We start from the raw sequence: 24,460 nt of genomic DNA, 5'->3' as shown, positions 1-24,460 counted from the left end.
GGAGGTTGCAGTGAGCTGAGATCCTGCCGACACACTCCAGCCCGGGCAACAGTGCAAGACTCAGTCTCAAAAAAAAAAAAAAAAAAAAAAAAGAAAAAAAAGTAAGATGGTGTGATTTTTTTTGGTCATCGTATTATATACTTATTCTAGTGAACCTGTTCATCATTCTTTCACCCTTCTTTCACAATCTGCAGACTCTATATTAAAAACTACTCTATTACTCTATTTTGACACATCTCAATTCACTCATCTTTTAGCACCACCCTAAGTAAAAATGGCTGAAAAGAGCAATGAAATAGTTTAGTAAAGGTAACAGGACAGCTTATACATCTCAGTATACCTACCACAAAACCTTCAGGCACAGAAGTATGAGTATAATAGTTTATTACATAACTTACAGGTACAAAGTGCAAATGACTTGACGCCTCTCTTTCCCCAATCCCTTGAACTCTCTGGATCTCAAACTTTCTTTAGGAAAGCAAATGGTTAAAAGCAGACAGTAACTGAATTACAAATAAAGACAAGATTTCAAACATGCATATTATCTTGATAGCAAAATGTACAGTAAAACCAAAATTTCATTACTCCACAGTTTACCTTTCCATTTAAAACTTGTATAGTATAACACTTGAGACTGAGAGATTTGGTTTCAGGCATTAACCAGATTTAATTGCTTTTGGCAGGTAAGTAGAGGCTCCGGCAGAGTTACCAACTATTCTGGTCAACAAAAGTAAAGACAAGTGGATAATTATTTTTAGTGGAGCTTTAAAAACCTGTGAGAAGCTCACATTGACTTTCTGGCCTCCAGTCCACAAAATAATACTTCATTTGATAAGCTAAAGTAGGGAGCAATTTTATGGATTAACTCTATCAAAGTGAAGCACATGAAAAATGGGCCAGAATATATTAATCAGGATATAAAAACTTTTCACAGAGGTTTTCAGGGATGTTCGTTTGTTAACAATGACCTATATGTAATAATGTTATTTGTTAATAAATTCACACAACACAAGGCAGTAATTAACTAATGAATTTTCATTTTTCTTTTCCCCAATACTAAAAAGGGGATTATTATACTATCAAATTATACTATCATTATAATTTGATGTCTGTATCTGCTAATTAGGGCACATAATATTCTGTAAACTACTACTATAAAATGTGGGAAATCTTGGAACTACAGTTAATACTGCAATTAAAATCCCCCCAAAGGCCAGGAGTGGTGGCTCACGCCTGTACTCACAGCACTTTGGGAGCCTGAGGCAGGTGGATCACCCCTGAGGTCAGGAGTTCGAGACCAGCCTGGCCAACATGGCGAAACTCCATCTCTACTAAAAATACAAAACTTAGCTGGTCGTGGTGGTGCACACCTGTAATCCCAGCTACTGGGGAGGCTGAGGCAGGAGAATTGCTTGAGCCCAGGAGGCGGAGGTTGCAGTGAGCTAAGATCGCGCCACTGCACTCCAGCTTGGGTGACAGCGTGAGATGCCGTCTAAAAAACAAAAACCCCCCCAAAGTGAGAAATTAAATATTTAAACATATTCAATTACAATTTTTACTAGATAAATCTTATAATCCACATGCCTCCTTTGAGGTTTTCATCTGTTTTTTTAAAAATAATTATAGCAAATGCTTTAGTACAAAGACTTAGTCCAAGACTATCATTATTTTCCAATTTAAGGTGAAGCATTCTATTAATAAAACTCACTGTAAAAACATTTATAATTCAGTGTAAAATTACTACTTAGTAAAAATGTATGTAATTCCTTGTTCCTACTGTCTACAAAAAAGGAAATTTCCACTTTTTATGTTTTAAAATCAATTCAAACACTTGTATATAGGATTTATTAAACCTACTCATAACCACTTCATAGAAAGTGTCAGCACCATCTCACACTGGTGCATCACTGTAAAAGAAAACATTTTAGAAACAAAACCACTAAAACCAACAGTTTAATGACTATTTACAGAGTATTAGGACTCCAAGTTAATATCTTCCCACTAGAGTTTTACAGGCTTCCTCATATTTCTGAGGCATAACAAAAACAATTTTATAGCTGCCATTTTGTTCCAAAGACAAATTTCCTAATAAAATAAATTTCTACAGAACTGGTTCAGTAAAATAAAATCTCTCCCCTAACCCAGAGATCTTAAAACTGAATTTTTAAAAAATGCTGCCAGCTGCAGTGGTTCACGCCTGTAATCCCAGCACTTTGAGAGGCTGAGTTGGGCAGATCACCTGAGCTCGGGAGTTTGAGACCAGCCTAACCAACATGGAGAAACCCCGTCTCTACTAAAAATACAAAATAAGCCGGGAGTGGTGGCGCATGCCTGTAATCCCAGCTACTCGGGAGGCTGAGGCAGGAGAATCGCTTGAGCCCAGGAGGCAGAGGTTGCAGTGAGCAGAGATCGCACCATTGCACTCCAGCCTGGACAACAAGAGTGAAACTCCATCTCAAAAAAATAATAATAATAAATTAAAAATAAATAAATAAAAATGCTAGGGAAACAAAGGTATATCCCCAGTCTCTGCCTCTATTAAGCCCACCTTGTCTGTTCCAGGGTGAAAGAGTGAGCTTTACATGTTATGCTGACTTACATTTCCCAAACATTTCCCCAACACGATGCAGGCATATTACATGGCTCAGGACAGTAATATGATGGATTAAGCATTCTGTACAACTTAAAAAGCATTATCAAACCCCTTCAAAAACAAACTAAACAATGGCTGGTTGGATACCTGTGAATGACCCAAGGGTTTCTAAGATAAACTATTTAGAACTCAATAGAGGGGTCTCCTAATGAAATCAAGCCTTCTGGAAAGAAACCGCTTATAGTTTGCAAGAACTCAAAGATATTTTGGATCCACTACAGAGCTCACCAAAATTTATGAAATGAAATTTTTTACAAGCAGACAAAGGAAGATGCATTATATTTAAAAATCACTGTCAATTTCACTAGGATTTAGAATACAAAACCTTTACATCTCTTTTACAATAAAGAGTATTTAGATCTCACTTGTCAGAAAAATATTTTTCATTATTAAAAAAATTGTTATAAAGTTGTTTCTTCTGATACAGAGTTTCAAAGCATCTAACATAACCTCCTCAGAAACTCCACAGTGCAAAAATAAACAACATGCATACACTTAAGAACTTTACATTCTTTGAAAAACAATACAAATTGGAAAGAAAATTAGTATGTGATCAAAGAAGTCAGAGCTCAAGTCTGAACTTTGCCAATAAAGGCAGATGATCTGAAGAGTTATTTTCATTTGGAAGTCCATTAACAGTCCATAAGTCTTGTTCTGTAAGAAGTGACAGTCTAGCTAGAAGTTTCAAGCCACCAACCAAAGCAACTTCAGCTCCTAAAGAAGCACATACATATTTAGTAAAACTGTCAACAAGTTATTGTAAATTAATCATACAAGTCTTTTCTTTTTCATATAGAACTTGAGGCCCCTCCAGAAGACTAAAAACTATGAAACAGTTTTTAGAATATTTAAGCTTAATATTGAGTTATAACCTAATTGTAATTACCAAACACACAGCAGTTTGAGATATTGTTTCTATTTCCAGCTCTGTAACTGTAAGCAATCTTTAGAAGAAAATATAAATCAAATACTTAAGAATGTTAAGAGTAATTTGTGATTGACAACTACATAAGAAACTCATCCAGCAACCATTCTGTAGTTGCATAAAGCCAGAGATACCGGGCCACAGCCCTGCAGAAGTTTATAAGGTGAATGGAGAATAAATTAGTATAACTTAGTCCCGAGTCAGCAGCCACAGAAGTAGAGTAAAAGATGACAGGCTCTTATCGTTAAGAAATTTGAAATGCTGATTGGTAACACTCTCCCGCCACCTAGTGAACTTCTGGCAGCATGACAACTATGAAAACCTTACTATAAATTCAAAGCAGCAGGCATATTTTGTAGAGTAGATCTAGTGGCAGGGGTAAGTCATCTCCTGAGTGTTACTAATAAGGTTATTCCCAGAAGAAAGGAGGGGGGAACAAACAGGGGAAAAGGGTAAAGAACAAGAAGCATTAAAAAAAAAAATGGAAGAGAAAAAAAATGAAAAAATCAGAAAAGAAAAAGCTGCCCACATTCCAAAGTTTTCTTAATGATATTTTTGTACTTCCAGTAATCTTAAACTGCATTTTCTTCTCCACTTTAAATCCTTTGGCTAATGTTTAAAACCTGATTTTCATTGAGGCGCACAAAGAAAACTTTTATCACCTTCACTTTTTGAAAACACCTAGTAATGATATAGACTTTTCTGACCGAATGTGGAGGCTCATGCCCGTAATCCAAACCACTTTGGGAGGCTGAGATGGCTGGGTTGCTTGAACCCAGGAGTTCAAGACCAGCCTGGGCAACATGGTGAAACCCTGTCTCTACAAAAATTAGGCAGGCATGGTGGCTCGTACCTGTAGTCTTAGCTACTCGGGAAGCTGAGGTGGGAAAGTCACTTAAACCCAGGAGGCAGAGGCTGCAGTGAGCTGAGAATCCCGCCACTGCACTCTAGCCTGGGTAACAGAGTAAGACTTTGTCTCAAAAAAAAAAAAAAAAAAAAAAAAAAAAAAGTGTATATATATATATATATATATATATATATATATATATATATATATATACACATTTCCTCTTCAGAAAAATCCAATATTCCAGAGTCAACATGACAGCATAAGCTGTGTTGCTGGCAGTGTAACTAGGGTCCTCCAATGAAGGCAGCATGCCTCCGTAAAATTTAAGCACAAAACTATGATGACCATTAACAACATACTCAGTTCCTGTCACAGGAAAAACAGTAAATTTATGGCAAGTAAAAAGAAAGGGCAATATGAAAGACCTGTAACTCAGAGGCTGACTGGAACTGGAGGGTAGGACTGATAATGTAATTCTTGGGTAATAATTTGCTTGAATGTGTTTTATTGCCTCCCTCATATGCAAGTAATCAACTGATTTATTCAAAGATATTACCAATCTGTCTATTTCAAAATATTTTTACCTTCTAGATCTAGAACTTCAACTGTATGTTTAGAGAGCTTTCTTAACTTTAACCTTGAGGTTTTAGCTACTGTGCTCTCTAGCAGAATTTAAGATTACATGCATTCCTTACCTGGGTGCCCAGCAACATCTTCCTTTTCTGCAGAGTAGAAAATATAATCCACAGTTATGGCACTTCGGGAATGACAGGTGGTCACTTCTGGAATTCCAGTGTCAGGAAAGTAATGTGAATAAACAGATGACAAGCTGAAATGGTGCTGTAAATTTGAAGATAATCTAAATAGAAAAGAAGAAGTGTTAAGTATTCAAGTTTTTTGTAACTTCAAGAATTCCTCCTATCTGAAGTTCTTTTTCATTTAATTTCTAGACTAAGACCAGACATTAAGACAAGCTTTATTTAAATAGACCATATCATAATTTAGTATTAATTTACTTATGCAGTGATATCTAAAACCCATCAATAAAGCCATCTAAATGTGGCTTAAAAGAAAGCTCTATAATTAACATACTAATGTGTTCATTATTTATAACATGTGTAAATGCCTCCATTTACTAAAGAATACGTATTCTAAAATAACTTAGAAGTTTCATTGTGTTTTTAAGAAAGAGAATGAAGGGGGTCTTCAGGAACACTATTTGGAATCCCCTAGACTTCTGATGACAGAGAGGCCATATTCTAATTTTTCTTGCTATGACATATGAGATAATTTTGTATTGCATCTTAAAACAGCTTCTCTAATGGTTTACTACATTTTTCCCATGCACAAATATAATGCATGTGATGTTATGAGTAAAAGGTTTAAAGATAATTTTCTAGTGATACTTTATGAATCATAAAGATGTTTTACGCCTTGAAGGAAAATAAAATTTTAAAAAACTTATCCAACAAACATTTACCAAACACCTTCTAAGTTCTAGGCACTATCTCAGGTGCTGAGAATATGTAGATGAAGATGTTTCCCTTGCTTTTAAAGTGTTCATCTGTCAGGAACAAAGGTAAATCCTTAAAAATGCCCTCTAAGTTTTAGCAACTTTTTATGTCTAAGGATTTATAATATTAAACACAAATAGGGCCGGGCATGGTGGCTCACACCTGTAATCCCAGCACTTTGGGAAGCCAAGGCAGGAAGACTGCTTGAGCTCAGGAGCTCGAGACCAGCCTGGGCAACACAGTGAGACCTCCTCTCTACAAAAGAAAAAAAAAAACTAAGAAAATTAGCTGCACATGGTGGCCCATGCCTGTGGTCTCAGCTACTTGGGAGACTAACGTAGGAGAATTGCTTGAGCCCAGGAGGTGGAGGCTGCAGTGAGCCAAGATCATGTCACTGCACTCTAGCCTGGATGACAGTGAGATTGACTCTCAAATAAAAATAATAAATAAAAATAGGTCTTCGGCAAACTGTTATTTTACTATCAATTTTTCAGTTTACAGATATAAGCTATGCATATAAACACTCTATTTATATATAGATACTAAAAAGTATCTTTTTTTTTTTTTTTTATGAGACAGAGTCTTGCTCTGTCACCCAGGCTGGAGTGCAGTGACGTGATCTCAGCTCACTGCAACCTCCGCCTCCCAGGTTCGCACCATTCTCCTGCCTCAGCTTCCTGAGTAGCTGGGACTACAGGCGCCCGTCACCACGCCCAGCTAATTTTTGTATTTTCAGTAGAGATGCAGTTTCACCATGTTAGCCCGGATGGTCTCAATCTCCTGACCTCATGATCCGCCTGCCTCGGCCTCCCAAAGTGCTGGGATTAAAGGTATGAGCCACCGCGCGCGGCCTCTGTTTTTCTTTTAATTTTTAGATAGACACCAAGGGCAAGTAAAGTATCTGTTTTATTTTTTAATATTATTATTATTATTTTGAGACGGAGTCTTGCTTTGTCGCCCAGGCTGGAATGCAGTGGAGCGATCTTGGCTCACTGCAACCTCCACCCCTCTGGTTCAAGCAATTCTCTGCCTCAGCCTCCCTGGGATTACAGGTGCCTGCCACCACACCCGGCTAATTTTTTGTATTTTTAGTGGAGATGGGGTTTCACCATCTTGGCCATACTGCTCTTGAACTCCTGACCTCGTGATCCACCCGTCTCAGCCTCCCAAAGTGCTGGGATTACAGGTATGAGCCACCGCGCCCGGCCAGAATGTTTTATTTTTTTCTTTGTTTTAAAATAGAGGCAGGGTCTCACTGTCTTGCCCAGGCTGGTCTCAAACTGCTGGGCTCAAGCAATCCTCCTGACCTGGCCTCCCAAAGTGTTGAGGTTACAGGCGTAAGCCAACACGCCCAGCCAGTATCTTTTTTCATATCCTATATTGTTATAAAAAGATTTAAGGATTACTCAAAACTAAGTACTTGTTAGATTAGCCTCCTTATTAATCTTATTCAAAGAAGTTTTTACTCTATTGAAAGGTTTAATCATTAATTTTTAAATATTCATTTAAAAAAATTTTTAAAAAATTGCTTCCATTCTTACTAGTTCTTATTTATGTAGTAATATTTTCTCAAAACAAGGTATACAAAATAAAGATTTAGGCAGATAAAATGAATGAGAATTTGTTCCTAAATTTAAATGTTAAAACAAAAACCTATAAAATAGCCACAATATAAAACAAGCAAGATATTTCAAGAATCTTCCCAAGATTTAAGTCTCTGTCCTGTTTTATTAACATGTATCCATTTCTCAACCATAGCCCCAAATATTCCTATTTCTTTAATGAAGAATCCCAGCATCTTTACCCCTCTGACAATCTTTTCCTACAGTTCAAGAGATAAATTTAAATGATCATCTTTTCAACTGGAATATTCATTTTTGGATCAATTCTCTTATAGACGGTTTTGAGATTTAGTAAATCAAAGACAACTAAAGATCCTCTTGATATCTGAGAGATATGTTTCTGTGATCTTGACCTTTGTTTAAGTATGTGAATTTCAAAGAGTACTTGAGCTGGTCCAGGTCCACAAACAAGCTGTTTCCCTTCCTAACACTACCTAGGCACTTAACTATGTTTCAAACATTGTGTTTTATATGCTTTGTCTCATCTAATCCTCACAACAACCCGAACTACAGACAAAGAAACTGAACCTCAGAGATGTTAAGTTTCTTGCTTAAAATTATTCAGCTAAAACACAGCAGAGTCAGGACTGGAACTCAGGCCTATTTGACTTAAGGGCCTGCACTCTTCACCAGCACGGAATATTATCACCTTAATTTTTTTATCCAAGTGATTTTTGAGAAATGAGTTTTTTATTCAACTAAAGTTAGCAAATGTCTCCTTTTACTTTCCAGAACTCACTTTTCAGCAGTCACTAGGACCTCTGTTTGCTTCAGTTGTGTTTGTGTCAGATCACTGTCTGTAAGAATAGAGGAAAATATATTAATTTTATTAATATAGTTTTGTTCTAGCTTGCCTTAATACCGTCATCTTGCTCCAGAAACAATATTTAAGACTTATCTAGGTTAGAAAGATGCCTAGTTACATGTTTCATTCTGGAATCTATATATTTTGATGGCCTCCAGAATTCGGAAAAATAAAAAAATGCAAACAATTCCAAAGCAACATGCAAGTAAATCATGCACAGATAATTCTGGAAGTTCAACTTTAAAAAGGTAAATTTAGAGGTCTTAAGAAAAAGAATCAATAACTATATATTTATATATATGAATATTCATCCCTGGGATTTTATCTTTTTAAAAACTTAAGTTTTATGTCTTCAAAGGGAACATGATTACCCAGCAGACTGCCAAAATGTATTACAAACACTTACCTGTCTTTTCTACTTTTGGTACCTGCTGTACCTCATACACACAGTTCTGTGAGATACCTAGGTTTGGGGGCCAAATTGGAATAGATAAAATTCTTTGTCCCCGTGAAGACTGTTCCTGGCCAGATACCTAAACAAAATTTCAACAGGTATCTTAAGTGAAAATATTTTAAATAGTTTATGAATTGAAAAGTTTATGTCTTAAATAAAAGGTAATCCAAAAGTGGTAAATTATTACCCTTTATTCATTATATTAAGTGATTCTTTGGCCTTATAAAATCTTCTTTTCTTCAAATACAATTCAGAAAACACTTATCATTTACATAAAAATGACAATCTTTTTCCCATACATGTTTTTCTTTAATTTGGACATACAAATGATCTATCACTTTGGACTAATACTACTCATCCTTTTTTACTACCAGCAATATAGTTCCCATTGTATCAAATACAGGCATGCTCAGAGATACCACAGGTTTGGTTCCAGGCCACCACAATAAAGTGAGTATCTCAATAAAGCAAGTCACATAATTTTTTCAGTTTCCCAGTGCATATAAATTGTGTTTATACTATACTGTAGTTTATTAAGTGTGCAATAGCATTATGCCTAAGAAAATACATACCTTAATTTAAAAATACTTTATTGTTAAAATATCCTAACAATCATCTGAGCCTTCAGTGAGTCATCATCTTTTTACAGGTGGAGGGTCTTGCCTAGATAATAATGGCTGCTGGCTGATCAGGGTGATGGTTGCTTAAGGTTGGAGTTGGCTGTGGCAATTTCTTAAAAATAAGACAACAATGAAATTTGCTGCAGCCATTGATGCTTCCTTTCATAAAAGATTTTTCTGTAGCACGTGATGCTGTTTGACAGCACTTTATCCATGGTAGAACTTTTTTCAAAATTGGAAACCTTGCCAATGTTTTATCAACTAAATTTATGTAACATTTAAAATCCTTTGTCGTCATTTCAGCAATGTTCACAGCATCTTCACCAGGAATAGACTGCATCTCAAGAAAATACTCTGCTCATCTATAAGAAGCAACTCCTCATCTATTTAAGTTTTATCATGAGATTGAAACAATTCAGTTAATTCTTCAGGCTCCACTTCTAATTCTAGTAATTCTAGTTCTCTTGCTACTTCCACCACATCTACAGTTACTTCCTCCACTGAAGTCTTGAACCCCTCAAAGTCATTCATGAGGGTTGGAATCAACTTCTACCAAACTCCTTTTAATGGTGATATTTTGACCTCCTCCCATGAATCACGAATGTTCTGAATAGCATTTAGGCTGCTGAATCCTTTCCAGGTTTTCAATTTACTTTCCCCAGATCCATCAGAGAAATCACTTCTATGGCAGCTATAGCCTATGAAATGTATTTCTTAAATAAGGAGACCCGTAGATACAAAATTACTCCTTGATTCCGGCTGCAGAATGGATGCCGTGTTAGCAGGCATGAAACAACACTCATTTCCTTGTACATCTTCATCAGAGCTCTTGGGTGACCAGGTGCCTTGTGAATGAACAGTAATTTTAGGAAAGGAATCTGTTTTTCTTAGTGGTCTCGGCAGTGTGCTTAAAATATTCTATGCCACAAACAGATGCACTGTCATCCCCAAGCTTTGTTTTTCCATTGATAGAGCAGAGGTAGAGTGGATTTAGCATAATTTTTAAGTGCCCCAGGATTTTCAGAATGGTCATCGAACGCTGACTTTAAATAACAAGCTGCATTAGCTCCTAACAAAAGAGTCAGCCTGTCCTTTGAAACCAGGCACTGACTTCTTCTTTCTAGCTATGAAAAGTCCTACATGGCATCTTCTTGCAACAGAAAGTGGTTTCATCCACATTAAAAATCTATTGTTGGCCGGGTGCGGTGGCTCACACCTGTAATCCCAACACTTTGAGGGACTGAGGCAGGAGGACTGCTTGAGCCCAGGAGTTCGAGACCAGCCTGGGCAACATGGTGAAACCCCATCTCTACCAAAAAATATTAAAAAATTAGCCCGGCATGGAGGCATGCACCTGTAATCCCAGCTACTTGGGAGGCTGAAGCAGAATTGCTTGAACCCAAGAGGCGGAGGTTGCAGTGAACTGAGATTGTGTCACTGCATTCCAGCCTGGGCAATAGTGTGAGACTCTGTCTCCAAAAAAAAAAAAAAAAAAAAAAATCAATTATTTAGTGTAGCCACCTTCATCAACGATCTTAGCTAGATCTTCTGGATAACCTACTGTAGCTTCTACATCAGCAGCACTTGTTGCTTTACCTGTACTTTTATGTTATGGAGATGGCTTCATTCCTTAAACCTCACAAATTAAACTCTGTTAACTTCCAACTTCTTTTCTGCAGCCTCCTTATCTCTTTCAGCCTTCATAAAATTGAAGAGACTTAGTGCCTTGCTCAGGATTAGGCTTTGATTCAAGGGAATGCTGTAGCTGCTTTGATCTTCTATCCAGACCACTCAAGCTTTCTCCATATCAGCAATAAGGCTGTTTTGTTTTCTTATTATGCCTTCATACACTGGAGTAGCACTTCTAATTTCCTTCAAGAACTTTTCCTTTGCATTCACAACTTTGTTGTTTGGTGCAAGAGGCCTAGCTTTTGGCCTCTCAGCTTTCAAAATGCCTTCCTTGCTAAGCTTAATCATTTCTAGCTTTTGATTCAAAGTGAGACATGTGAGTCTTCCTTTTACTTGAACACTTAGAGAGTGCTGCAGGGCTATTACTTGGCCTAGTTTCAATATTGTTGTGCTTCAGGGAATATAGAGGCCCAAGTAGAGGGAGAGAGATGATTAGTGGACCAGTCAAAACACACTTATCGATTAAGTTCATCATTTTATATGGGTACAGTTCATAACACCCAAAACCATTATAATAGTAATATCGAAGATCACTAATCTGGGATCAACATAACAGATGTAATAATAATGAAAATGTTTGAGTAATGCAAGAGTTACCAAAATGTGGCAGAGACAGGAATTGAGCACATGCTGTTGGAAAAATGGCACCGATAGAGCTGCTTAAGGCAGGGTTGCTACGAAACTTCAATTTTCTAAAATGCAGTATGGTTGAAGCTCGATAAAGCAAAGCACAATAAAATGAGGTATACTTGTACTAACAGAGATTAACTTTTATAAAATTTTAAACTATCTGGGCACGGTGGCTCATGCCTGTAATCCCAGCACTTTGGGAGGCCGAGGTGAACCTCCAGATCACCTGAGGTTGGGAGTTCGAGACCATCCTGGCTAACACTGTGAAACCCCGTCTCTACTAAAAATACAAAAAATTAGCCAGGTGTGGTGGCGTACGCCTGTAGTCCCAGCTACTCGGGAGGCTGAGGCAGCAGAATTGCTTGAAACTGGGAGGTGGAGGTTGCAGTGAGCCAAGATCACACCTTTGCACTCCAGCCTGGCAAAAGAGCAACACTCCATCCATCTCAAAAAATAATAATAAATAAATAAATAATTTTAAACTATCACTGAAAACTCTAGTGGTGGAGAGCTTATTTTGGTAAATATACTGAAGATCAAATGATCTAAAGTAACGAAAGGAAAGCACAATAAAAATAATTACATGAGCTAAATTGTGCTAAGCTAAAGAAAATATTTATTATTATACAAGGGAAACTTATATAATAAATGCTGAATTACTATTTTGCCCACATCCAGTTTTCCAAATTCTATCCTGCCACCTTGTGTTACTTATTCTGAAGTATCCATGTCTGTCAATACTTTTTTTTTTTTTTTGCTGCCTGTTAATTCCTCCAAGCAGTATGTTGCCACAGACAGATGAAAGAGATGAAAATCAACCAAATGAAAATAATTATTTATTAGACGTGGCTGGGCACAGTGGCTCACGCTTGTAATCCCAGCCCTTTGGGAGGCCGAAGCGGGTGGATCATGAGGTAAGGAGTTCGAGACCAGCCTGGTCAACAAGCTGAAACCCTGTCTCTACTAAAAATACAAAAATTAGCCAGGTGTGGTGGCGCACACCTGTAATCCCAGCTACTCAGCAGGCTGAGGCAGGAGAATCACCTGAACCCGGGAGGCGGAACTGAGCATGAGCTAAGATCATGACACTGCACTCCAGCCTCCAGCCTGGGCGACAGAGGGAGACTCCATCTCAAAAAAAAAACAAATAAGAAGTCATGGAAAATCAGTTTGATAAAGTGAGGGTACTGGATCATCCAAGGTTTTTAAACAGCCATGTAATGAGTATCTTCACATTATCATGAGCAGAGCAACTATGTCCACTTCCTACTAACAATGGAGCAAGCACTTACCTTTCCTATGGGAAGTCCTTCATAATTCAATTTTCCTTCCTTTATGAAACTATATAGTGGAGAACCAGGAACAGAATTAAAGTCACCACACATAACAATAGGGCAGAAGCTGCCATCTTTCTGGTGGGCAACACTGGAAATCTCTGCCAGTAGCATTGCCAATTGGGTCAGCTTAATATCACCTCGCCTTGGATTATACAACAGATGGGTATTTGCTACACAGATCGCAGGAGAGGCAGCACATGCAATTTTGGGCTGCAAGAGTAAAACTAATCCAACATTGTCTCTGTCCAACAGAGAAATATCAGGGCGGAAGAATTCCACTGGATTCACTGACAAGAGTGAAAATTTGGAATGTTTGAAGCAAATAGCGCAGCCATCAGGTTTCCTTCCTGTCCGCATCTTATATTCACAGTGATAACCTATAAGAAACAAATGAATTTAAAACAAATGACTGCTTTTATATATTTGTCAAAACACAGCTCACCTGATACTTCTGAACAATGTTTACCAAACTGTATTCTGCAAAACATTAGTAATGTAGGATGTCAATAAACATTGGAATAAAAAACGTTTGACACTGGGTCTAACAGGCCTCTTTATATGCAGACTTCAGCCCTTGATATGCTAATGTAATACTTATCAGTCTCCCATTGCCATCCTAGTAAAACTTGGTCATGGCAATAATAGTAAAGCCCTTCAATAATCTATTCTCACACTCTCTCCACCCTATATTCCTGATCTTTTTGCTTATAATTCCTTCCCCCTCACTTCATTCCAACCTCACTGGCCTCCTCACTTGCCTTAACACACTCCAACCTCAGGGCCTTTCCCTTGCTATTTCTGTTGCCTAGAATGTTCTAGGCATAGCTTATTCCTTCACCTTCAAATATTTGTTCAAATGTCACCTTGTCTGATCCTTTTGTTTAAAACTGAAACCTCTCGCATTCCACTTTCCTGCTTTTCTCCAGAAAACTATCATTACTTAATATGCTATTTACGTATTTATTTGGTTAGCCTTTCTCCACTAGAAGGAACACTCCAGATGAGGGAGAAATTTTTTACATCTTTTTTGCCCAGTGCTATATCCTCACTCCCTAGAACAGTGCATAGTATATAGTAGACACTCAAAAAAAAAATTGCTGAATGAAGGCCGGGCGCGGTGGCGCACGCCTATAATCCCAGCACTTTGGGAGGCCAAGGCAGGCGGATCACGAGGTCACGAGATCAAGGCCATCCTGGCTAACACGGTGAAACCCTGTCTCTACTAAAAAAACACAAAAAATTGGCTGGGCGTGGTGGCGGGCGCCTGCAGTCCCAGTGACTAGGGAGGCTGAGGAAGGAGAACGGCATCAACCTGGGAGGTGGAGCTTGCAGTGAGCCAAAATTGCATCACTACACTCCAGCCTGGGCAACAGAGAAAGAATCTGTCTCAAAAAAAAAAAAAAAAAAAAAAAAAAAATTTTGCTAAATTTATGAATGCAAAGCAGGCACATTTCTCAAGTATGTGGGACCACAGATAACTTGTTTCTAGAAGTGTTTATTTATCAAACAGGTTTTTGGCATCTATCCATTAGGTAGACACTGGTAGGCACTGGTATTATAATGATGAAAGAGACAAAATGGTCCCTGACCTCATGGAGCTCAGAATCTAATAGGTCTAGAGGTGGACAGAACAACTCCTAGGAAAGGGAGTTACTAAGAGATTCTTACACATCTTTCTGTTTGAATTAAAATTATACTCCAACACAAGTTTCCAGAGAGTACCTCAACCTTTTCCTGACTCTTTGAGAATTTTTTAAAATTACGATTTTTAGCCAAAATATGCCACACATCTTTGTTAGCAAGTTATATCTTAATGACACATGAATTTTCAAAAGTAAATTTGGCTAAGATAAAAGTTACATTGCCTTGTCTCTATAAAAAAAATTAAATAATTAGCCAGGCATGGTGGCACACATCTCTAGTTCCATCTACTCAGGAAGCTGAGATGACAGGATTACTTAAGCCCAGGAGGTTGAGGCTGTAATGAGCCATGGTTGTGCCACTGCACTCCAGCTTGGGTGACAGACTGAGACCCTGTCTCAAAAAAGGAAAAAAAAAAAAAAAAAAAAAGAGTTACACTGTACCCAGTGATTCCAAACTTGGCCTGATCTCTGCTCCATAATGATCTTCTTGAACTTCTTGCAAACAAAGTACCTTGGAAGAAAAAAAAAGCTTGAATTAGAACACAGAGATACAAATATGAATTTCCTGGTGCTTTTATCTTAAAATATCTAAAAGCTGGCTTCTAAAATTCCACACCTGATAATAATTGAAATAAAAGGCATCCTTTTTTCTTGTTGTAGATCTACCAAATTAATGTTTCCAAATTTTGATCAATCTCAAAACTCTGGCCCTCAATCACATGGAGCTCCCTTAGTACTCAAAATTATTATATTCAAAAGGAAATATTCTTAGCTTACACGTCAGGATATTTTTTCGGGTTTTACATGTTCATTGGTACTATCTTTCAGGTCTTAAGAGGCTGATTTATTTGAATGCTATCAGGTAGGTGACATTTTTGCATGAATTACTGAAACTTTAAATCAAAGTTAATATTTACTGAATACTTAATATGCTGCCAATTTCTGTCTCAAAACTGACCCATACTTAAAAACGTTTTGGATCCTTTTTGAAAAGTTACATGATTATTCACACCAGCTACCACTAACAAATGCCTCTCTGAAAGTCATACCTTATTAAGACTTATTCCATCATTATTCTTAAACACATTCCTTTCTTACCCCACAAACAAAACAGAGAAAACCATTTAGTTCATAAATGCACAAATGAAACATGTAACCCAACTTTTTCTTTTTCTTTTTTTTTTTTTGAGGCAGAGTTTCACTCTTGTTGCCCAGGCTGGAGTGCAATGGCGCAATGTCAGCTCACCGCAACCTCCACCTCCTGGGTTCGAGTGATTCTCCTGCCTCAGATTATAGGCATGCGCCACCAAGCCTGGCTAATTTTGTATTTTTTAGTAGAGACGGGGTTTCTCCATGTTGGTCAGGTTGGTCTCGAACTACCGACCTCAGGTGATTCACCAGTCTCAGCCTCCCAAAGTGCTGGGATTACAGGCATGAGCCACTGTGCCCGGCCCCAACTTTTTCTTATGTGAAGAATTTCAATAACATTTTGCACTTACGTCTGCATCAAAATGTTTAATTTCTTTCAGAATATTGGGAAACCTAAAACTCCAGTGTAATACTGGCCGCCGGCAATGTCTATAAAGGTGAGAGTTATCTTCCAGTAAATCTTGTGAAAGTATATTATAGGACATCACTGAAAAGTCAAACTTGTTCTCACTGTCTTCACATTTGGGATCAACATTTTTGTCTCCTAGGATCTTCGTTTTTTCTTTATCATGGCTACACATATATTCCCAATTCCGCTTTATCACGCCTGTTAAAAATATATTGCACAAATATAAGGAATTAATCAAAAGCAGACCATACAGTTTCCCACATATATGTAGTTTTCAGCCTCTTAAAAATTCCTATAAGCAATGAATAGAATGTTTTTCCCTAGGAAGTGGCAATATAGCACTGAATAATTAGAACTGTTACCAAATTGGTAAAAATGTGGTAACACAATATACTGACTGACCAACAGGTTTAAACAGGTTTAAAATAACCTTGCAAGTCATTCTGGAGGCTGAGAATACGTGCTTATAAAGCTAAGACTATACGGAGGTTGTGGTTTCTCACTTCTCTACAGTTAAGAAGCGGCTCTGCCACAGATGTGATTGACACTTTTATAACTATAACAACATATTTGTATGTCAAAGTTGGCTTTTCAATAAGATGATTTTACATTGTATTTTATTCCCTATTAGTGGGATAAGATCATCAAATGATTAACTAAGTTCCAGTAGCAACCCTTAGTTCAGAATTCTAGTGTATACATGAAAGAAGCATATACGATGGCAATATATGGAAGAAGTTTTAGTGTTTAAAACACTAAAGTGGAACATGCAAACCAAATAAACAAAAGAAATCTTTTAAATGTACAATAAAGAAAAAGTTAAATATGACATAGCTACAGAATGCTAGTAAATGATGGCTAACCAACAAACCTAGCATGCAACAACCAGAAATGTGTCACAGTTCATATTCTGCAAACACATCATGCATTCTGCAAAAGTGATGAAAAGAGAATTTAAAAAATGAGACTTTGCAATCATAGGCAGTCCCTGACTTAGAAATAACCACGTGTGTGATGCGTGTCTGTGTATTCACCTTTGATCTTGCCTCCTACATCCTATCATTAAAGAGGATGCTCTTATTGCCATGGAAACCATGAAGAGAAACACAGAATTTTTAGAGAATTTATGAGCTCAAAAGAAAGAGAAAACAAAAAATGGGAAGAACATGGGAAAACAGATTTGGAAATGGACTTCTAAGTATGATTAAATAATATAAAAAATTTCAGTCCTAGAATATCTCCCTCTATCCTGCAAAGGTTTTCACTTCACTGGAATACAATGCCTAGAATTCCACCAATCAAAAATTAAATTGAAGTTAAAATATCCTATACACTTATACAGAGGGTGAAAGAAAGACTAAAAGGAAATACACCATTTTTTTTAAGAGTAGTTATCTCTGAGTGTTAGGACTGTGAAATATTTTTGCAAATCTTCTGCACAATACATTTACAATCAAAATATCGATATGCTACGTAAAAACGCCAATGAAGTAATCATTTTAAAGTATGATTAGGCTGGGAACAGTGGCTCACGCCTGTAATCCCAGCACTTTGGGAGGCTGAGGCTGGTGGATCACCTGAGGTCAGGAGTTCGAGACCAGCCTGGCCAACATGGCGAAACCTTGTCTCTACTAAAAATACAAAAATTAGCCGGGTGTGATGGCTTGCGCCTGTAATCCCAGCTACTCAGGAGGCTGAAACGGGAGAATCGCTGTAACCCGGGAAGCAGAGGTTGCAGTGAGCCAAGATCACACAATTGCACTCCAGCCTGGGCAACAAGAGTGAGACTCCGTCTCAAAAAAAAAAAAAAAAAAAAAGATAGAAACAAAACCAGACAAGTCTTCAACTATGAAGAATTTTGCCTAGGGCCTATCCTATGCCCAGGAAAGGAAACTATTCCCTATCATTCACTGAAGATAGGAATCCTACCCCCAATAGCTCAGAACTAAGGCAAATTGTACAGGCTCTGCAGAGCCACTCAGGTTTGTAACAAAACTTCTATAGGGAAAACAGAACTGATTGGCTGGGCACGGTGGCTCACACCTGTAATCCCAGCACTTTGGGAGGCCGAGGAGGGCAGATCACAAGGTCAGCAGAGCGAGACCATCCTGGCTAACACGGTGAAACTCCGTATCCAAAAAAGTACAAAAATTTAGCCGGGCGTGGTGGCAGGCACCTGTAGTCCCAGCTACTTGGGAAGCTGAGGCAGGAGAATAGTGTGAACCCAGGAGGTGAAGCTTGCAGTGAGCCGAGATCGCGTCATTGCACTCCAGCCTGGGCAACAGAGTGAGACTTCTTCTCAAAAAAAAAAAAAAAAAAAAAAAAACTGATCATGTGTAGAACACAATTCATTCATAAACTGGAGACTGTCTATGATGGTTTTAGCCAAATCAAAGTCTTCTTACGTATACAAGATGGAAAGGGTTCTAGTCATGCAAACAATATATAAGCTATCATCATAGATGGAGCACTACCCTGGTGTCACTGCCATATTAAAATATGAAAATTAAGGTCTAAAAACCTCATTCATATTTCCTTATAAAACACGTACATGTAATGGCATATAAATGCATTAAGATTTGTATTGTCCTGGTCATTAAAGCTTGTAACCAACTCTTTTTGCAATTCCATTTTGTAAACAACCAGGACCATTAGATTATCTGGTTAATACAGTGGCTTTCAAACTTCTACAGCTTGTAGAACCCTTCTGCGTTACTTTTCATGTCATGGAACACCAATCCCTGGCATGCTGGGACTGGGGCTGGGATGATGGGGTGAACACACATTTTATACTGACCACATTTGCTTTTAATAAACTTACAGAAATGTGTTCAAATGTGAGGGTTCCATGGAAGACAATTTGAAAACCACTGATAGAGTGGATAGTCTCTGGCCTTCATATGCTTCACAACATAAATTCACACTACAAAAGCTTATATACCTTCCATATCAGGAGGAACAAGGTGATCACAGCAGAGAAGACAGATGAATCAAAGAAAGTAAGCAATAGGCCTGATCGGGTTTTTAGGGTGCCTAATTACAAAGTCATAATTGTATCACACAAATCCTTCAAATACCACTTTAAAGTGATAGGCAAGTTAGCAATGCTGTTTTCTTGATTGAAAAGTATTAGTGAAATATCGGAAGTCACAAATATGGCTTAACGAAGAGCATTTTCCTTATTCACAACACCTAGGAAGAATGGACATATAGAGAGTCAGGTTGTAATCAAGCTTTATCAGTAGGTAAATGTAATTCCCCATCCATTAAGGGAAAACAACACCATAATTTTCTGAGTACCTACTATGAAGCCAACAGTGTGTTAGGCACTTTGACATACAGTATCTCATTTCATTCAACAGACTTTCAAGTAGGCATTATTTTACATGAAAAAATCAAGGAGCAAAGAGGTTAAGTAAGCTGTCCAAGTTCACATAATTAGTAGTGGGGCAGAAAGGAAAGCAGGGAGTGGTTCCTCAATCAATGCTTATGTAGCTATGCCACAGCTCCATCTGAAAGCACCCCAGATTTATAAGAGGCTAAACAAAAGAGGAGTGTGCTGACCTGATGAACAAATTATATGAGTGAAAAGCAATCTGGTATCATCATACAGCCCTAGATGTATAGATCTTAGGATTGTTTTCAGAAACCTAATTTTAATGCCTCTAAATACACCTTTCATTCATTCAAATATTTCTTGTTTATCTCCCTATGCTGTGGTTAAGTACTACACACAAACAGATTTTCACTTTTGGATAGTTAAGAATTTCTACAAGTGTTTGTTTTTTCTGACTAGGTTCTTTGTAACCGTATAGCAATAAGTTACACATTTATTTGAATATTAGCTTAGCAAAGTTGATTGGGACCCAGCGGAAGCCTGTAGACTACTTTCTGATAACAAAACCAGAGGGAACCTGAAGAGCACTAATTCTAGCTTTGACTTCCAGACGAGACTCACCTTGAATGTCTTCCTTTGACAAACTTATATATCAGTTCCCTAAACATTAACACCGACACAGCCTTCTCTCAAATATCTTCAGAGGAATTATCCTCACTGAAAATTACGGTTCAATAAGAAAGACAATTCCAAATCCAAATTCTACCTAGACCTCTCACTTATACTTTCAGGAGATGGGGTTGTGGTGGGGGCAAGACTGGCAGCAGAGAAGGAGTCTAGTGAATTGTTCAGAGTAGAAAGAATATGAAAAAATAGAAGTAAATTAACACATTTTTAAAAACTGTTTCTCAAAGTGGAGTAAGATGTGGTTCCCCTTCTAAAAGATAATACTTCTGGCAAACTCTCAAGATTTTATCTATGGACCCCAATTTGAGATATACAGATTTAATAAACAAAAATCTTATCCTATAACACCATGTCTTTCATTTATGGTTGCTTCTATTTATGAGTCCTTTTGTCTTACATAAAAACGTTGCCTTAAAAATGAAAACACTAAAATTTTTTTAGCTCTTTAGACTTCTAAGCCTATAGCCATCAATTTCTAAGAAGTCTAAGGGCTTTTGTTTCAAAAACATTGGATTTAAAAATTATGCTTAAATAAAACTTACTTTTGTAATCTATTTCTCCTTTGTTTGCCAATCTTACTCTATCTGTAGACTCATTTCTATTTTTACAGCCAGAAGTACACAATTAGTTGAAGATAAAAATAAAGACTTCATTTAAGGAAGAATTCATTTTTTTCTTTTTTTTTCTTTTTTTTTGAGACGGAGTCTTGCTCTGTAGCCCAGGCTGGAGTGCAGTGGCGCGATCTCAGCTCACTGCAAGCTCCACCTCCCGGGTTCACGCCATTCTCTTGCCTCAGCCTCCTGAGTAGCTGGGACTACAGGTGCCCGCCACCACGCCCGGCTAATTTTTTGTATTTTTAGTAGAGATGGGGTTTCACTGTGGTCTCGATCTCCTGACCTTGTGATCCGCCCGCCTCGGCCTTCCAAAGTGCTGGGATTACAGGCGTGAGCCACCGCGCCCGGCCAAGAATTCATTTTTTTCTAACATAAAACTACTGGCTAAAAATCAACACCAAATACCTCTAAAACCTTAGGAGGTTTAAAGGATTAGATATGAAAGTTTCAATTTAGTCTATCACTTGTATCTATTTCTACACCAAGATAAACGTCACCTTTACCTTGGTGTTTTCTTCGTTTTGATGAAGGCTCATCTCCCTCAGCGTTCATGACGTAACTAGAGAGATGAATCAAAGATGTCTGGCTCAGGTTGTCAGGTCTCCAGTTACAGTACTGGAACTGAGTTCTAGACTCAAACAAACAGGGTGGTCTCCAATTTAGTGAAAAATGCCTACTACTGAAGTATGGGTAAGGAGCTTGATAGTAATGTCCAGGCCACCTCATACAACTAGAAATATGTCTGTTCCAGCAACACCTTTGTAGATTCTCCCACGGTGTAGTCCAGTCTCTGCCCAGACTCCTCGAGTGATGGGGAAACATGGGGTATCTAAAAGAAATAAATACACTCCTTGAGGCACCACTTTTTGTTCAGCTATAGTTTACAAAATCTAAGCCTATTTCCTCAAGGGAAGATAATATCTAATATTTAAAATCTGACTTCTAAATCTGTGAAGGATGAAGGGGAAACCACCCATGATTTACCTATTAGCATCAATATCTCAAGACTCTCATCCTAAAAAACCATTCATGGTATTCTGAATACTTAACACAGCATGCCTCCCAGGCTCCCAAAACACCACATATCCCTCAAAACGTACATAGTTCAACTGAGAGATGAATCAACTATCAAAATGATATTCAGAGTAGCTTTCAAGCACCTAAAAAACTCAATGAGAAAATAAAATACACAACAAATATTATACTGAAACCGAATAAGGAACTCTTATCACACTACAATCAAAGTAAATCTCTCCTCCCACGTGGAGTGATAACAAGTTTCTGAACAGTTTTTTATACCAAGGGCAGATTTTTCCAAACACCTGTATAAGCTAGGAAAACAAAAGCCTATCCACAACTTCATAAATTCACAAAACTACTTCTCTTACTAATCAACGGGTGGATAATTTATTTTTCCATTCTTTTTTAAGCATGATTCTCCTTGGGGGAAATGAAAGACGATGGGGATTACTTATTAAGAACGCACCAACACTCCAAACCAACAGCTTCAATTTAACCCACCATCCAAAATATCTCCAAAGAGGCGCTAACATTTTTAATAGATAATGTTGCTCTCAGGCTCTCAGGAGACATTTCAGCTTAATAAAGCACCATGTTCCTCTCACTACACTACTTTGGCAAAATGTTAAGATTCTGAGGACTTCTATTCTTTCCTCCAAAATTCTTAACAGCCACATTTCTACCACAGCATCAATAATGTGCGCTCCCATCCCTAAGAGAATTGTGTTTAAGTTGCATTTACTGTTATTTAACTTTATACGCTGTTATTTTCGTTTTAACAGCATTTAAATTTTTATTATATATTTTTACAGTTTAAGTATTCCCTAGTTGTTCTCTAAAATCAACTTAATTGTAAATCTTTAAAGGCATAAAACATGGGTATCTTACACTGCTTTGTGATAACTCTGAAAGCCATAGGAATTTGGGCACATGGTCCACGCATTTTCTATCCTAATAAGCCACTGTATTGAAATACAATACTTGTACTACAACAGTTATTCTCTATATTTGCAGTTATTTATTCAGACTTTTTTTTTCTCTTAAGATGTTAAGCTCCTTCAGGGCCAGAACCGTCTTATTCATTTTAATTCTGTTCTTTTCACAAGTGCCTAGCACAGTGCCTGGCAAACAGCTGGTACTCAGGAAATATTGTTGAACTGAATTACTATCAAGTCCCAGGCCTATGGGAGTTAAAACCAAATCCCCAACACTTATGCAATAATACATGCTGTGTTTCCAAAGCGTGGTGGGTGGTACACGAGTCGGTTTCATAGAGTACACAGTTAAATTACTTAATTGTAATATCTAAATATTTGTTAGTTTATTAGGAAAAAACATAATCGCACATCAAATCCAAGACTGCTGACACTGCTTAGGGCGAAGCTAATGTGGGCCGCACCTACTGAAGTGCTTTTTTAAAAAACTGAGTCAATTTAAAGAAAAATATCTAGTAAATAAAACACGTGGAACAAGAACTTAGCTATAACAGTAAGGGATGACATACAAGTGACTAAAGTTTGAGAGACACTAACACATCAACAAATATCAAGCCCCTCCTGGGCGTGTGCCACACGCGCGCCTCCAGGGTTTCAGGACCGCCGAGACCTACTGCGGAGAGGCGGCCTCCCCGCCGACGCTCGGTGCTGCGGAGTGTGGGGAGCAGGCCAGCGCTGCTCTGGAGGCTGGGTGGGGGGAAGCGGGCCAGGGATCCAAAGCCACCGGCGCAAGCCTGGCCAGCGGCCCAGGAACTCCGCGCCAAGACCCCAGACTTCGTTGGCCCAGCGTGCCGGTGGCTGCGCGCCGGGTTTACCTATCCCTCTTGGTCTCTGGAGGCTCGTCCCGGATACACCATCACCCAGACCCTCTTCCTCTTCCTTCCTCCCCTAGCCCGCCCCGCCCCGGGTTAGTCCCGGACGCCCGCCCGCGCCCTCAGGCCGCCCGCCCCTCTCTCCTCCCTCCAAGTACCCAGCCCTACTGACCGGCCTCTTCCCACCACACAGTGGCCGTAGCCCTTCCTCACGCAGCGCCAGGCTTCCATCTTCGCCCTCCGCGTGCGTCCAGTTCCCAGGCCCCGGGTTCCACCTTAATCTCTATAACCGATGCGGTGGCCTAAAGTACCTAGGGAACCCCATCACTCTAAGTACCGACTCCGGTCCCGGCTGCAAGGCATGCTGGGAGGTGCAGTCTCGCCGCCGGCCGGTCTACTCTCCATCTTGCGCAGTGAGAGTCCCTGAATGCCTTAACCCGGAATTCTGCTCAAAGAGCATGCGCACAGCGTGGGAAGCGCGAGCAACCATTTCTGAAGAGGGCAAAACACCCGACCTTCGTCTTAAAGGAACAGAATGAAATAATTTTTTTTTTTTCTTTCTTTCTTTCTTTTCTTTTTCTTTTTTTGAGATGGAGTTTCGCTCTTGTCGCCCAGATTGTAGTGCAATGGCATGATATCGGCTCATTGCAACCTCCGCCTCCCGGATTCAAGCGATTCTCCTGCCTCGGCCACCC

At 38.5% G+C, this 24,460-nt stretch overlaps 1 protein-coding gene across 8 annotated transcripts; it reads right to left on the bottom strand.

Annotated features, from left to right (window-relative positions):
- Positions 1-367: 367 nt before the first annotated feature.
- Positions 368-24,197, bottom strand: ANGEL2 (angel homolog 2). Of its 8 annotated transcripts, none has more exons than XM_003918800.5 (9): positions 23,938-24,197; positions 21,442-21,767; positions 16,242-16,498; positions 15,184-15,253; positions 13,055-13,476; positions 8,776-8,902; positions 8,304-8,361; positions 5,124-5,287; positions 368-3,367 (listed from the first exon to the last, which is right to left on the bottom strand). In XM_003918800.5, the coding sequence occupies exons 1-9, from the start codon at positions 23,994-23,996 to the stop codon at positions 3,216-3,218; spliced, it is 1,635 nt and encodes a 544-aa protein (XP_003918849.1). In that variant the 5' UTR covers positions 23,997-24,197; the 3' UTR covers positions 368-3,215. The 8 variants fall into 8 exon arrangements, with proteins under 8 accessions (XP_003918849.1, XP_003918851.1, XP_003918850.1 ...); XM_003918802.4 differs by lacking the exon at positions 21,442-21,767 and adding an exon at positions 19,242-19,492; XM_003918801.4 differs by lacking the exons at positions 21,442-21,767; positions 23,938-24,197 and adding exons at positions 19,242-19,492; positions 23,491-23,837.
- Positions 24,198-24,460: the final 263 nt, after the last annotated feature.

This window comes from Papio anubis, chromosome 1 (genome assembly GCF_008728515.1).
Source record: "Papio anubis isolate 15944 chromosome 1, Panubis1.0, whole genome shotgun sequence".
In the NCBI taxonomy this organism is placed as follows: domain Eukaryota; kingdom Metazoa; phylum Chordata; class Mammalia; order Primates; family Cercopithecidae; genus Papio; species Papio anubis.
This window is presented reverse-complemented; position numbering and strand designations above follow the sequence as displayed.

Excerpts from the sequence above, each read along its gene's own strand:
- ANGEL2 (XM_003918800.5), bottom strand. The coding sequence starts at position 23,996 with ATGGAAGCCTGGCGCTGCGTGAGGAAGGGCTACGGCCACTGTGTGGTG. Across the intron at positions 21,768-23,937 it reads TGTGTGGTGGGAAGAGGCCG|ATACCCCATGTTTCCCCATC; the intron begins GTCAGTAGGGCT and ends TATTTCTTTTAG. Across the intron at positions 13,477-15,183 it reads GCCAAGTTTGGAATCACTGG|GTTATCACTGTGAATATAAG; the intron begins GTACAGTGTAAC and ends TGTTTCTTATAG.